Here is a 16,401-nt window from a genome sequence, read left to right as displayed (position 1 = left end):
AATGTCACCAATTGTTGAAACGGTGGTTCAAACTGCAGCAGGCAGCAGTCAGACATGAGGCCCACACAGGGATTAGAGAGCTTTATTTACCTGCTCTGTGGAATGCTTTCGCTCGGCCGCTTTTGTATCTGCCAGAGACCCAAGGTCAACGCTCTGGAGGAGACGTGCCACTTTGTCCCTCCCAAGTTTCCACCTCACAATATCAACAACAACACACAATGTAGGTGACTCGAGAGAGAGAGAAGGAAGTGAAATTCCTAGTCGTGTTGCAACAGTGTTCAGACTTCAGAAACATTGCAGTGGCCCTACCTCTTTTTGGAGACTTAAGGGGCATTTACTCTTTACCCCCTCCATCCCCCATTTTTATTTTAGTCTTCGTTTGCTCTTGCTCTATGCTCAGTATAAGATGTAGTACAGCATTACACATCAAATCAAATTTTATCGGTCACGTATATAGACATTTAGCAGATGTTATTCCGGGTGTAGAAAAGTGTTTGTGTTCCTAGCTCCAACAGTGCAGTAATATCAAACAATACACACATCTAAAAGTAAAAGAATGGAATTAAGAAATACACTGCTCAAAAAAATAAAGGGAACACTAAAATAACACATCCTAGATCTGAATGAATTAAATACTTTTTTCTTTACATAGTTGAATGTGCTGACAACAAAATCACACACAAATGATCAATGTAAATCAAATTTATCAACCCATGGAGGTCTGGATTTGTAGTCACACTCAAAATTAAAGTGAAAAACCACACTACAGGCTGATCCAACTTTGATGTAATGTCCTTAAAACAAGTCAAAATGAGGCTCAGTAGTGTGTGTGGCCTCCACGTGCCTGTATGACCTCCCTACAACGCCTGGGCATGCTCCTGATGAGGTGGCAGATGGTCTCCTGAGGGATCTCCCAGACCTGGACTAAAGCATCCGCCAACTCCTGGACAGTCTGTGGTGCAACGTGGCGTTGGTGGATGGAGCGAGACATGATGTCCCAGATGTGCTCAATTGGATTCAGGTCTGGGGAACGGGCGGGCCAGTCCATAGCATCAATGCCTTCCTCTTGCAGGAACTGCTGACACACTCCAGCCACATGAGGTCTTGCATTAGGAGGAACCCAGGGCCAACCACACCAGCATATGGTCTCACAAGGGGTCTGAGGATCTCATCTCGGTACCTAATGGCAGTCAGGCTACCTCTGGCGAGCACATGGAGGGCTGTGCGGCCCCCCAAAGAAATGCCACCCCACACCATGACTGACCCACTGCCAAACCGGTCATGCTGGAGGATGTTGCAGGCAGCAGAACGTTCTCCACGGCGTCTCCAGACTCTGTCACGTCTGTCACATGTGCTCATGTGCTCAGTGTGAACCTGCTTTCATCTGTGAAGAGCACAGGGCGCCAGTGGCGAATTTGCCAATCTTGGTGTTCTCTGGCAAATGCCAAACGTCCTGCACGGTGTTGGGCTGTAAGCACAACCCCCACCTGTGGACGTCGGACCCTCATACCACCCTCATGGAGTCTGTTTCTGACCGTTTGAGCAGACACATGCACATTTGTGGCCTGCTGGAGGTCATTTTGCAGGGCTCTGGCAGTGCTCCACCTGCTCCTCCTTGCACAAAGGCGGAGGTAGCGGTCCTGCTGCTGGGTTGTTGCCCTCCTACGGCCTCCTGCACGTCTCCTGATGTACTGGCCTGTCTCCTGGTAGCGCCTCCATGCTCTGGACACTACGCTGACAGACACACCAAACCTTCTTGCCCCAGCTCGCATTGATGTGCCATCCTGGATGAGCTGCACTACCTGAGCCACTTGTGTGGGTTGTAGACTCCGTCTCATGCTACCACTAGAGTGAAAGCACCAAAAGTGCATTCAAAAGTGACCAAAACATCAGCCAGGAAGCATAGGAACTGAGAAGTGGTCTGTGGTCACCACCTGCAGAACCACTCCTTTATTGGGGGTGTCTTGCTAATTGCCTATAATTTCCACCTTTTGTCTTTTCCATTTGCACAACAGCATGTGAAATTTATTGTCAATCAGTGTTGCTTCCTAAGTGGACAGTTTGATTTCACAGAAGTGTGATTGACTTGGAGTTACATTGTGTTGTTTAAGTGTTCCCTTTATTTTTTTGAGCAGTGTATATAAATATCAGGAGAAGCAATGTCGGCGTGTCATTGACCAAAATACAGTATATACAGTGTGTTCGGAGGTTATTCAGACCCCTTGAATTTTTCCACATTTTGTTACGCTACAGCCTTATTGTAAAATAGATTTTTTTTTAAATGTTTCACCCACAACAATCTACACCCAATACCCAAGAATGACAAATCAAAACATGTTTTTAGAAATGTTAGCAAATGTATCACAAATAAAAAGCTGATATCACATTTACAGATGTATTCAGACCCTTTACTCAGTACTTTGTTGTCTTGGGTATTACGCTACAAGCTTGGCACCCCTGTATTTGGGGAGTTTCTTAATTTTTTTCTGCAGATCCTCTCAAGCTCTGTTGGGTTGGATGGGGAGAGTCGCTGCACAGCTATTTTCAGGTCTCTCCAGAGATGTTCGATCAGGTTGAAGTCCGGGCTCTGGCTGGGCCACTCAAAGACATTCAGAAACTTGTCCCGAAGCCACTCTTGCGTTGTCTTGGCTGTGTGCTTAGGGTCTTGGTCCTGTTGGAAGGTGAACCTTCGCCCCAGTCTGAGGTCCTGAGCTCTCTGGAGCAGATTTGCATCAAGGATCTCTCTATGTTGCACCGTTCATCTTTCCCTTGATCCTGACTAGTCTCCCAGTCCCTGCCACTGAAAAACATCCCCACAGCATCATGCTACCACCATGCTTCACCATAGGGATGGTGCCAGGTTTCCTCCAGACATGATGCTTGGCACTCAGGCCAAAGGGTTTAATCTTGTTTTCATCAGACCAGAGAATCTTGTTTCTCATGGTCTGAGAGTTCTTTAGGTGACTTTTGGCAACCTCCAAGTGGGCTGTCATGTGTCTTTTGCTGAGTAGTGCCTTCTTTCTGGCCATTCTAACATAAAGGCCTGATTGGTGGAGTGCTGCAGAGATGGTTGTCCTTCTGGAAGGTTCTCCCATCTCCACAGAGGAACTCTAGAGCTCTGTCAGAGTGACCATCGGTTTCTTGGTCACCTCCCTGACCAAGGCCCTTCTCCCCCAAATTCTCAGTTTGGCCAGGCGGCAAGTTCAAGGAAGAGTCTAGGTGGTTCCAAACTTCTTCCATTTAAGAATGATGGAGGCCACTGTGTTCTTGGATACCTTCAATGCTGCAGAAATGTTTTGGTACCTTTCCCCAGATCTGTCCCTGACACAACCTTGTCTCTGAGCTTTACAGACAATTTCTTCGAACTCATGGCTTGGTTTTTGCTCTGACATGCACTGTAAACTGTGGGACCTTATCTAGACAGGTTTGTGCCTTTCCACATCATGTCCAATCAATTCAATTTACCACAGGTGGACTCCAATCAAGTTGTAGATACATCTCAAGGAGGATCAATGGAAACAGGATGCACCTGAGCTCAATTTCGAGTCTCATAGCAAAAGTTCTGAATACTTAATGTAAATAAGGTATTTGTTTTTTCTGTTTTATAAATGTGCAAAAATGTAATGTAATGTATAATGTTCTCACTTTCTCATCATGGGTGTATTGTGTGTGGATTGATGAGGAAAACATTTGATTTAATCCATTTTAGAATAAAGCTTATTTTTTTTATGTGGAAAAGGGGAATCATGTGGCTATATAGACCTTTTTATTACTGTTGATTCAGGTTAATATGCCTACCGCACTTTATTCAAGAGGATTTGATGCATCAGTTTAGTATTAGTGATCAGCCTCAAAGTCATAATTTATTTTATGTTACCTTTCGGTTAAACACTTTATATGAAGGGGGGTATACATAGCACCTATATCAACCACCTTTGAGTGTTACAGTATCAAGTGTCATTCATAACACATTAATTCAACATAACTCATAAGTCCCCCCAAATAAAACGTTATTCATCCATTTTACAACTGAAATGTGTATTCTTAGTGTCACAGTACCCAACCTCCTGACACACTTCACATAACCAGTTAGGAGCAGCACAGGGTCACCCTTAATGGGGTACGTCGGGATTTTGTCAATAATGCCCTTTATCTACTTCCCCAGAGTCCGATGAACTCATTGATACCATTTTTATGTCTCTTGAGTGCAGTTTTAAGGAAGTCGCTAACTAGCGTTAGCGCAAGACTGAAAGGCTATGGTATATACCAGAATGCCAGCAGTTACCATAGACTTCCAGTCAATGCGCTAACATTAGTTAGCAACTTCCTTCAAACTGCACGCAGACATGAAAATCGATCCACGAGTTCATCTGACTCTGGGGAAGTAGATAAAGGGCTTCATTGCCAAAATCCTGAAGTTTCCCTGAAAGACATTACCCTTTTATAACAGTTAAGAGGGTTAAATGCCGTGCTGAAGGCCACCATGGCAGTAGGGGATGGCACCAGCCCTGGGTGTGCTATCTTTCAAATACATAAGCTAGCTGTGCTTGATTGAGCTTGCCTGGCGCAATGGAATAGTCACTAAAGTGCAAACCCCACCTGACCCTCTGGCACTTCAGGCAGGGCTCACTGAAAAGCTCCCAGTAGTTGAAAGATTTCATATAATATTTGATCCCAGGTCTGGATGCCACCTGAGCAATTGTTTGTTAATGCTGTGCTAAGCAAATTTAGCTGAGACCTGAAGCCTTATATTTTATCCACAAACTAATGCCTAACCCTACCCTTGAACTCAGCAGGCTAACACAGTCTTGTGGTACGCAAGAGACCCGGGTTTGAACCAACATAATTAGTAACAGCAGCAACCATCTGGCTTAATCCTACCAGATTATTTTATTTACGGAATTTTTTTGTACTCGAATGAAGAGGGACTTTTATTTTGAAGACCCTTTATGAATGATGTTGAATAAATGTTTTATGAATGTTGTATGAATAAAACTGCCATGTAAAAGGTGATATGAATGCCTTATGGATACCTCCATCATGTAAACAAGTGTTACCTACCTTCCTCACCTGGTGTGTTTGTGGAACGCATTCCTAATATTGAGTTGCGCAGGTGTTCTTAATGCTTTGTAAACTCAGTTGCCTTCAGTAAGTATTCATACCCCTTGACTTTTTCCACATTTTGTTGTGTTACAGCCTGAATTTAAAGTTGATTCAATTTAGATTTTGTGACACTGATCTACACATTCATACTCCACAATGTCAAGGTGGAATTAATTATTTACAAATTTAAAGCTGAAATGTCTTGAGTCAATAAGTATTCAACCCCTTTGTTATGGAAAGCCTAAATATGTTCAGGTGTAAAAATGTGCTTAACAAGTCACATAATAAGTTTCATTGACTTACTCTGTGTGCAATAATAGTGGTTGACATGATTTTTGAATGATTACCCCATCTCTGTACCCCACACATACAATTAATTATCTGCAAGCTCCCTCGGTCAATTAGTGAATTTCAAGCACAGATTCAACCACAAAGACCAGGGAGATTTTCCAAAGCCTCACAAAAAAGGGCACTTATTGGTAGATGGATAAAAAATAAATAAAAGCAGACACTGAATAATATCCCTTTGAGAATGGTGAAGTTAATCAATACACTTTTGATGGTGTATTGATACACCCAGTCGCTACAAAGATACGGGCGTTCTTCCTAACTCAGTTGCTGGAGTGGAAGGAAACCGCTCAGGGCACTAAAGGAATAGTGCAAAAAAATGTGGCAAAGAAATTCACTTTTTATCCTGAATACAAAGCATTATGTTTGGGGCAAAACCAACACCAAACAACACTGAGTACTACTTTTAATATTTTCAAGCATCATGTCATGGATATGCTCGTCGTCAGCAATGACTGAGTTTTTTTAGGATAAAAATAAACTGAATAGAGCTGAGCACATGCAGGCAGAATCCTAGAGGAAAACCTGGTTCAGTCTGCTTTCCAACAGACACTGGGAGACAAATTCACCTTTCAGCAGGACAATAACCGAAAACTCAAGGCCAAATATACACTGGAGTTGCTTACCAAGACGACATTGAATGTTCCTGAGTGGCCTAGTTACAGTTTTGACTTGAATTGGCTTGAAAATCTATGGCAAGACTTGAAAATGGCTGTCTAGCAAATATCAACAACCAACTTGACAGAACTTGGCAAGTTTTTAAAAGAATAATGGGAAAATATTGTACAATCCAGGTGTACAAAGCTCTTAGAGACTTACCCAAAAACACCCACAGCTGTAATCACTGCCAAAGGTGATTCTAACATGTATTGAATAGTTATCTAATCAACATATTAGTGTTTTATTTTTTATTAATCTTTAAAAAATGTTAGAATTTTTGAGTGTTTTGTGTAGATCATTGGGGGGAAAAGAAAATTACATTTTGTTGTTACACATTGGAATTAAAATGTTTTTAAAAAGTCAGGGGTGTAAATACTTTCTGAAGGCACTGTTTATGTCAAATATATGTCATACGTGATGCATGCCAAGTTACCATTGCACCACTTTCTCAGCTAGAGCCTTGTATAGAACATGACCAGCAATTTAGCATCAGCAATCTCACCTACAGTTTAGTCTCCTGGGACATCCTACCAATTTACCTAAAGTTATATTACTTCCTATATGCTACTGGTCCATCTTTTCTACTCACTCCTTTATAGGAATATTAAATAAAGAATATTTAGACATTTGAGAAGGTCAATGTGATGTTTTTAATCGTGATGGTGTTGCACCCCAGATTGAATTCATGGAGAGATGACGCTTGTTTCCCATTGCTCTGTCTGTCGCCTGTGTACGGAAACATTTCAAATGCCTGAACCACATGGTGTCGCGCTTGTACACGTTAACAGATCGACTAAAGACCGTTTTTATTGTGTTGAGTCAACATCTGCGGATTTCATGCCCGATCATATCGATTTGATGAATATCGATAATCGAATGGGTAATGATGACCAGAAGACAAAGACTTTGAAGGTTGACATGTTCAATAGCTTTCACCTTAAATATAAGCTAAATAATTTGCCAGCCTATCTTTCAGTTGTATGACCATGTGTAAAGTAAATCTTGACTTCTAAACAGTGTGTAGACAAGGTTCTTCAGCGCGATGTGGACTGCAGCCAGAAAGACTTTCAATAACTCGCCATTGTCTGAGAACAACAGTCGCTGTTTCTTGAATTGACAGGCATTTGTGTATTGTGTGGCAGTGAAATCTTCATAAGCAGTCTGGTCATTGAGCAAATATCTGATTTAACGACGTTTCCTGTAAATGGATTTGCCGCTATACTCACAGTCTGCAAGCAGTTTAAGGGCTAACAAACACGGTTCTGTTTAATCTGTCTGCAGGTTTTTCAGAAGTTATTTGCGAAAGGCTAACCTCGTTAAATGTGACATGGAGTCTCTACATTTCGCAAGCAGACATTGGGCAGTTCAAAGCAGAGGAATCCCTGCACTTTTACCTCAATATGTTAAACTTCACATTTCATTTGAGGAAAAAAATCAACGTAATTCATAGCTATATAGAACTATTCCGTGGGTTGAGTCAAAAATGCGCTTAACTCGAATTTTATAAATGCATTGGTGTCAAAATGAGATTTGCGCCAAAGTTATGCAATTGAAGCAGCATTTCGAATTCTAGATTTGAGTAGAACTAATATTCATTTCATTTTGATAGTCTTTAGGTTCTCTTATGGACCCAGAGTGTCAATTTACAAGAGCTACTGGAAAAAGACATGTAACAACTGCAGGTTTGAATATTTTCTTTATCTCATTTTGTAATAAACATATAAATAATAAACTCTAGACATTTTTGACACATCGCCCTGTTATGAAAGTTAACTGGAACGCTATTATATACTATCCAAACTGTGCATCTGCCGCATGTTATTTCTATAAAACTATTTCCCTATTACAAAATATGAAAAGAAAAATACATTTTAGTACATTTACAGGAGTTACTTTTTCATTTATTCAACGAAACGTTTTGTTCTGTACTACTTAAACTGTTACTGAATTGTCAGAATGTGCATTTAAAATTTTCTAAAAGAAAAATTGAAAAAAAGAAATACAACAAAAGCTGAGGAAATAATTATACGAGGCAGAATATCTGTCCCAATCTGACAATTTAAATGAAACGTTTCCAAAATAATACAATTCTTAATAAACAAAACAGTACAAGATTTCCAAGACTTTTCCCAACTATTTAAATTAAAATATATTCTCGTATCTTACACTATTTCAAATAACGAAATGTGATTCGGTAACGATCTGTCAAAATCAAATTTACAATTCTGTGTATAAAAATATAATTTATGGACCCCCACGAAGTTTGTTTATCCCCAAAATATATCAGTCAGTTGCACATAATATGCACAGAACATTGCAACCTGTCAATAAGTTTTCTCCTTTTTACATGGTCTTCTTTTTCTTTGTGGATTACTTGGAGATATACAAAAATAGATTCTGCACAATTTGCTGGTCACACCGTTTTAGGATCCATCCGCGTGATACCAGCCAGTTCACATGAGAATAAATTATTCAAAGAAAACTTTTAAGGCTCCATTCATTCTTTAAAAGGGACACACATGTACAAGTCACTGAAATAAATATCCCAACTTCGCTGGGGGCTTTGTATTTTTTCATTCTACTATTGTTTATTGTCTTATTTTGCTTTGCTTCAACTTGAGTTTATTGACATCCCCAGTGGGTGAAGCGCGTGGCTATCCAAGAGCCACGTTCCTAATTGATATAGAATTTTGGAGTACCAGTGCACTCCGTCCTCATGTAAGGTGGCGTTGGGAATGGAGTAGTCTTTCGGGGATAGCAACGAGGACAGCCAGTAGCTCAGTCTGACAGGTGCAAACGCCCAGTGCGCTAGATTGTGGTCTTCAATTACCGCGTAACATGACGCAAGCACCTGATCAACAACGATGGTTCCTTGAACAGTCACGGGCGCAAAGGACCCCTCGTGCTCCTCCATGTAAATCCGTCCCACGGTGACCGACTTCAGTTGGTTATGCAAATCATCAAAGACAACCACCTTTTGTCCAGGTTTGACTTCGCTCGCAAATACTGCTGTCATGCTGTGGAGATCATCCGTTGAGTTGTTGACCGCGAAGAGGAGATGTGCAGCAGTCAGGGTAATTTTCTGAGCCGGTTCTTTAGTCTCTATCACATAAAATACTCGTCTAGTTGACGAGTCCTGGTCCATGAACATGATGAAGTCGCTGTATGCGAGGTCCCCATCACTGTTGGCACCTAGCACTTTGTCGCCAACTCTGAGGTTTTTCACTGCCTTCCTGCTTCCATCTTTGAGAGTCACCGAAGCGGTGCTTGGGAAGCAGCCGCCAGATTTGGCAGCAACTGAGTTTTCTGTTGAAATAAAATATTGTATTAGTGATGGTGAATATGATTGTAAATATACAGTATATCCATATACTAGGCTATTTTATCTCCCCGTGAAAGCAGGACACGTTTTGGGCTCACCACTGTGGAACATATGCAGCCTATAGCGCATGTGCCTATAGGTCTACGAATGAACCACTGGCACATATAAGCCTATTATTGGCTATATCCACACATTTTAAAGAAAAGAGAAATTAAAATTGTGATTTTGGTCCATATCTCTCATTAAAACGAATTTTAACTCAACATCATATAGATTGCATTGTATGTTCCGGCATATAAAACATGGTGCCATATGCTTGGCATAATGTGAATGTGGAACTCCTTCACAAAAAAAACGTATTGGTTGCTTCTCATTGTGTGAGATGAGAAAACCGAAAGCCCTGGCTCCTCTAACGTTAATTAAAAACCAATAAAGAACAGACATTGTCATTCTAAATCAGCTTGTGGACAGAGCCACTCTTGGAAAAGAACATTTACGCCTTTCCCAGCTACTCTTCCCATATTTGCTCAGGTGCAGAAACCTCGACGTGACAATTCACACACATAGCCTACTCAGAAGAAAAACAAGAGCGCCGCAAACACTATTTACCCAGTGGAGCCACTTTTCCAAGCCTCTCAAGATGTAGATTTGAATTTAAATGAGGACCCAGACTCTAAATGCTTGCAGTCGACCAACATCAATGTCCCTTCTTTTTACCACTTCTCCCCTGCTTTGTTGTCAATCTTGATGACAATAATTCGGGTCTTGGGACTGGGAGAACTCTTCACATTCCGATCTCCAGGATCACAGTCAGTAAACACACACATCCACAGAATAGAACCGTCCCGCTCTGAATTTATGCATCTAATCTTCTTTTAAGATTCCGAGGCATGAAATAAGGTGACAATTGAAAACCAGATTTGCCCCTAACGAATTCAACTTTGCTAAGTCCAAATCCCTTTGGTAAAGTCACATGACCCCTAATGACACGGACTATATGATCTCAACACGTGTGTGTTGCATTTTAAATATACGATTTTCCATTCAATTCGAAACGAATATGTGCTCCACGGGAAGAATAGGCCTACGTTGATTTCCATAAGGTTTTTAGGAAAATCAAGAGATGATTTTAACCCAAAAGAAGTGTCTAAAGTAGGCCTATTTTGGTAAAATTCATTAGGCTACACATTTTGACGGCCAACACTGACGCAAACATAGGCCTAGAATAGATTATTTCGATCGACAAAATAATACAAATCTACACATCTAAACATGCAATGTATTTAGTTAAACTCAAATGGCCTTCTCTTGACGTGCAGTGATTTTGAATTCCATAGCCTATCAGTTGAACAATGAAAATACTTTTTTCCATATATGCAATGGCATTTTATGAGTGTGGGAATATGTTTTGTGTAATAAATGGTCGTGGTTCCATCGAAGAGACAGTGTGGGGCGATATAAGATCATAAAATAGCTGATAGGCATTAACAATGAACAAGCAGCAAATACCCATATAAATAAGACAACTACTATGAAATACATATATATATATATATTAAATATGGATATGAAAGGATAAAAGATCACGACATAACGAGTGTTAATAACGAGAATAGCGAGAGGACACATTGTGTAGAATTCGGAACTAGAAGGGGGTTGACTAACGAGTTAGCATCAAATAAGATCATAGTTGTTTATTTCACCCCAATAATATATGTCCATTCATTATCTAGCTGGAGTAGCCTATATTGTAAAAAAAAAAAAAAAAAAAAAAGTATAATCAATATGAGGCGGGAAACGTTATCACGTTTTCCAAGATATTGTATCTTTCCCATTCACATTCGTTTTTGATGTCAGTGATGGCTACCAACATCTTTTTGACTTGACACCCTACCTGCTTTGACAGAACAGTGGATGTGGGCCTTGGACTCGTAGTAGACCCAGTCGAACCCAGCCTCCACTGCTAGTCTGGACAGCGTGCCGTATTTGCTCTTGTCTCGATCGGAGGTCGTGATATCCACTGCCCTTCCCTCGTAGTGTAGCGACTCTTCGAAATGGTGCCCATCCTCGTCCCAGCCCTCGGTGACGCGGAGCTTCACCCCTGGCCACTGGTTCATGACAGAGATCGCCAGAGAGTTCAGCTTGTCTTTACATCTCTGGGGGAAGGAACATCGTCTACGTTAGTCGTCTATGAAGATATATCACGTTCACTAATCATGCTCACCAGATGCCAATACCCTCCTGTAGGCTATATCAGGCCTGGGTAGTAAGCCTACATTAGGCTCATATTTGATATATGATATTTAAGTGTTATGTTCCAGACAGCGTATATTCATTCATTCATTGGCTCTTGATCTTAAACTTCATTCACAAGCCTGAAGGTATGTGATACTGTAGATGCATGATTGGTGGCCAAAACAATTATCCTATAGAGTTGACATTATATAGTTCGTCTTCATATCTGCACTTTGTGGACCAGAGACCAGGATTTATGATCTGAAACAAGGTACACACACCACCACCACCCTACTGGTTTATGGATTACATAACACAAATCACTCAAATAGTTAACATTTCACATCCCATTACATCTGGTGAAGCTGGCTATTCCACACTGGAAGAGCCTCCATCTATTGGTCTAAATAGTGATGCGATTGGATATATGCCTACACACAACAATGTGAAGGGTTTGTTTGAATAAGCTCGAATATTCTGTGTGAAGAGTCAGAGGGCACAATGTCAGATAGAGAAGCTTGTGCTAAAAAATTAATAAGGCATTGCATTCGCTTCACTGGTCTAAAACATATAGATTTGGTCCTTGGAAAGATGCGACCGCTCAATGGCCTATTTGTACTCTCTCCCAATATGCTACAACGTGATAGACTCTGTCCAATAAAACAAAATGCTGGAATTAATTACACATTTGAAATGCATCGGAATTGGAATAAAATATATAACTATATTGAAAGCAAGAGTCTTTAGTAAGACGTGTGTTTTATTTGAATAAATAACTGATATTGAGGATAATCTTCAGGAATAACCGAGTTATAAAACAGTTGTCTTATAATTGGAATGTTGCACTTCCTAACCTATCCAGGGACCCTTATTGGAGATGCTTGGCCTTCTCCAGGACAACTCTTCTCGACACTTAACCAATATGTCAAATAAAACATTACAAAGAGTCTTTTCACCGCAACCAGAGGTAACGTTTCATTATTCTTGTCCCGCAGGTTCTTGGGACGTGACAGGAATACTCAACTGGAGGTGTTTTGGTTTTCTTCCCTAAAGGGCTAACTATCTGTATAGAGCAAGTAAGCCCCCCCCCCCCCCTCGCCCTCCCCCACACACACACATCCCTAGCATGGGCCACCACTCTCCATCCTCTTTCGTTTGTTGGTAAGGATCCCCAATGTCGCAATTAGCCTAACCTGTCTTTCCTGCGAGACGTCAAAACAAACCGACAATATACTCGCAGTTGTAGCAGGCAGTGGGTAAAAAATGCAAAGGGACCATGCCAAAAACACTTTCCTGCACATTCTGAGTAGGACTGCCGGAGCCAAGAGCCGTGAAGCCTAAACTATTTATTAATTCATTGGGTCGTGTGCCGCAAATCCAGCCAAATTCTGTTCAACCACCGTGAAGCCCAGCAGGATCCCTCCGCTGGCGCTTTGTCCTCAGACTAAAAGTTTTTCAACAAGCCTCGCCCGCAGTCTGTCTCTTAATCTTCTCACAAATGAATTGGTTAGAGGAAACACTTATCATGTACCTGTCAGTGCAAACAACCCGCTGGTCCGTCTCAATTTCGCTTCGTTTGTGGGGCTATATTCAGTTCCCATTAAGCTGTGCTCGCTACAGACGACCATGTGACGTTTTTATTCGCGACAGAAACGTCCGGGACTGCGCGCTAAAAATGTCTGTAAAGCGACGACCTCGTTAACTTTCCCCGAAACGAACTGTCTTTGTAGTTGTTAGGGGGCTGCTTGGTTAACCCGCTCACTCAAAATGAGTTGGCGCAGCCAGGGGACATCCCGCTTTTATAGTCGTCATCACTTTAAATGGAGTATGATTTACATAGGGAACCACAACAGACAGACGTCTAATCTCCATTGAAATTACACTTTGTTTAAACAATTGTGAGATTGAGCTCTATTCCAGCTAGGAATCCATCCCATAGTTTACAACTTTCAGTGCACCTGTGCAGCCACAGTGCGTCAGCGCCTTCCCCGCGACAGCCCACTGGAGATTGACCTTTACGCACAACAACCATACAATATAGAAGACGGCAAACATATTCTAGATGCTAACCATTAGCTCTTCATATTATTCAGATACTACGTTTGTAAGCTGTAACAATCTCTCTAACTCATGATGTGGTTGCAGGTGCACCTCGTCGTTAGGGCTACGCAGTGCGCCACTAAACAGCACATACTTTAAGTACTCCATACTTTATACATGTTTTGGCTGTTGAACTTTGTTTATGCGTCCTCTTCTCATTGACCAAAGGTCATAAGTTCAAATGCTCACGCATAATGTAGGCTGGATGTCAGGTCGTGTTAAATGAATGGAGGGATGGGGCATATACCCACGGGGATGTTTGTCTATGAACCTTCATTTGCCTTGCCTGGTCTATATCTATAGCAAATATGTCATATTTTAAACATTTCACCTTTCTATGAAATATAGCCTAGCACAAAGCATAAAACAGTGAGCTTATTTGGCTATTAATATGTTGTTGTTTTTGTAAATGGTTTGGCGCATTTTTTTTTAAAGCAGTGATAACATAATAAACCAACATACATCCTCTACTTTCAGACCAATAAAGAAGGACGGTAAACGGAGATGAAAGCGCACGGTGTGTCAAAAAGTGGAGTCTTTGGCACAATTCCCTGTTCAACCACATCTTTAACTGGCAGTGGCCGGAGGGCTATAGACAGAGTAGAAGGTTATATCTCTCACTCTAGCCTCCATTTGAAGTGTGATAACGTATAGGCTATATTAGAGGAAGGGAAGGGAGCGTTTAGAGATATGTTGAGACTGCACGCAGGGCAGGGTGAATATTTAATCTAAGCTCGTGCCCATGTCGCGGTATACGGTTCAGGGAGTCTGGCGCGCGCGCCTCCATCATCACACTCCTTCAGGTTCAGTGGCATTTTAAGGTGGCCGGACTGAAGTAATAGACGTTCTTATTAAAATAGTAACACAGCATTTGCAAAATACGTGCAACAGACACCCAATATAGGCTAACAGCCGGTGGAAATCAAGTAACCCCATGGGTGAGAGACACATGCTATCCAGACTGCATTTCTGACCGATATTTTTATGGACAATGCATGCAAGATAGCCACCCAGAATCGTATAAAGAAATCACAGACAAGGATTCGACAGAGCGAAATCTGATTCACAGAAATTACAATGCTTTTTTGCCACTAATGCAGCCTTTCCAAAGCAAATGCATTACCGGAGGCGCAGTCGGTGCAGCTTGCTATATCATTGCACTAATTGGCCGAGTCCCACCCATTTTTTAAGTAGTGATAGTGTTCAGAACATTCTCAAAGAAATGTCAATGTCTTCATGGGCCGATAAACACTATACTGCGAAAGGGTGAATAACAGTATGCAAGAAAACGTCTGAATGCGCCAAACATGCATACATAAGGCCACTGTTATAGTCATATGCCAGATCAGATGACTGAAATTAAAGATTTAAAACAAGATGTAATCTAAATCTTAACGGTGCAATTGCGGAATATCCAAATGCTATAATATTGCATAGACAACCGATGTGCGTCTGCACAAGGCCTTGATACAAATATAGATATGAGAGGACCACATAAATATTTCAAATAAACTGCCACAATCATGAAGGCCGAATGTCCTACTGGCCTGCCAGTAGGCCTATGTCATGTCTCTGGTTTGATTATGAAAGCCTTACCCATGCAGGACCTAATCAAAAGTGCAATGCTCTGAGATTGAAACGGAACCTTTTCACACATCTACTAAAAAAAACACAGACTTGAGACCTGTATATGTGTTTGTTTGTGGTGCGCAATCTGCATCCAATGTGAAAGGTTATGTTACACAGTGTCCTAAAAGATGCGAGGCATTAAAAAGGTAGGCTATTCATTTTACCTGAGTCATGAGCCGGTCCGCACCGGTGTTCTCTTCATCCTTAAAGATAATGTCAGTATTGTAATTGGGAGTCAGTTCTTTAAATCGCTCGGAGTTCCGCGTGATCTTGCCTTCGTATCTGCCACTGGCTCCTAGGGTCTTCTCCGCGACGTTTGGGATGAACTGTTTGTACGCAAGAGGTGTCAGCTTCTTCGGATGTCTTCTCCTACCGTAGCCCCTGCCCGGTCCACAGCCCATACCAGAGGACACCAAGGACAAGCAGATGAACCCGACCAGAACGATTCTCGTCAACAGCAGCATTTCGTCCATAAAATCTAAATTACTCGGAGCCTCAGTGTGTTATCAACCAGCGGCCGCTTGTTTCTATATCTCTCCTCCCTCTCGCGCCGCTGCTTCCACAATGTCCTTGTCTCCTCTAGTTCGTATGTAGGCTACCGTGCCCCCCGATCACTACCGTGGCAGGTGCGGAAATGAACGCCTCTGCAAAATGATAACGGAACACATCGAAGGAGAGACGTTGCTGCGTGGGTAAAAAGTGAGAAAATTAACAACGGAATCTCTGCGCAGTCGAGCTACAGCCGCTTGTGCGAGCAGACCGCGTTTACTGCTATGTATTATAGCACCGATCTATGGCAGGGGAGGGACCTGATTGGTTCGCCTAGACAAACCCTTCTGATGTTATCACACAAAAGAGTTTAAAAAAATCTTTAAAGATTTTTTCCACCTGAAGGGTGGGTTTAGGGGAGGGGCTGTACTCCATGGGAAAACATAAATTACACCTTTTCTCTCTCTGTTCCTAAAACGATTCCCAGTTGAGGAAAAACCCAACTCGTAGCCCAT

The 16,401-nt window shown here is 41.7% G+C and overlaps 1 protein-coding gene across 1 annotated transcript; it reads right to left on the bottom strand.

Annotated features, from left to right (window-relative positions):
• Nucleotides 1-7,788: 7,788 nt before the first annotated feature.
• On the bottom strand, nucleotides 7,789-16,149 carry LOC139583534 (sonic hedgehog protein-like). The gene is made up of 3 exons (XM_071414713.1): nucleotides 15,562-16,149; nucleotides 11,328-11,589; nucleotides 7,789-9,417 (listed from the first exon to the last, which is right to left on the bottom strand). The coding sequence occupies exons 1-3, from the start codon at nucleotides 15,868-15,870 to the stop codon at nucleotides 8,723-8,725; spliced, it is 1,266 nt and encodes a 421-aa protein (XP_071270814.1). The 5' UTR covers nucleotides 15,871-16,149; the 3' UTR covers nucleotides 7,789-8,722.
• Nucleotides 16,150-16,401: the final 252 nt, after the last annotated feature.

The sequence above is a fragment of the Salvelinus alpinus genome, chromosome 8 (genome assembly GCF_045679555.1).
Source record: "Salvelinus alpinus chromosome 8, SLU_Salpinus.1, whole genome shotgun sequence".
NCBI lineage: Eukaryota > Metazoa > Chordata > Actinopteri > Salmoniformes > Salmonidae > Salvelinus > Salvelinus alpinus.
The sequence above is the reverse complement of the archived record's forward strand: the minus strand, read 5'-3'. Positions and strand labels throughout refer to the sequence as shown.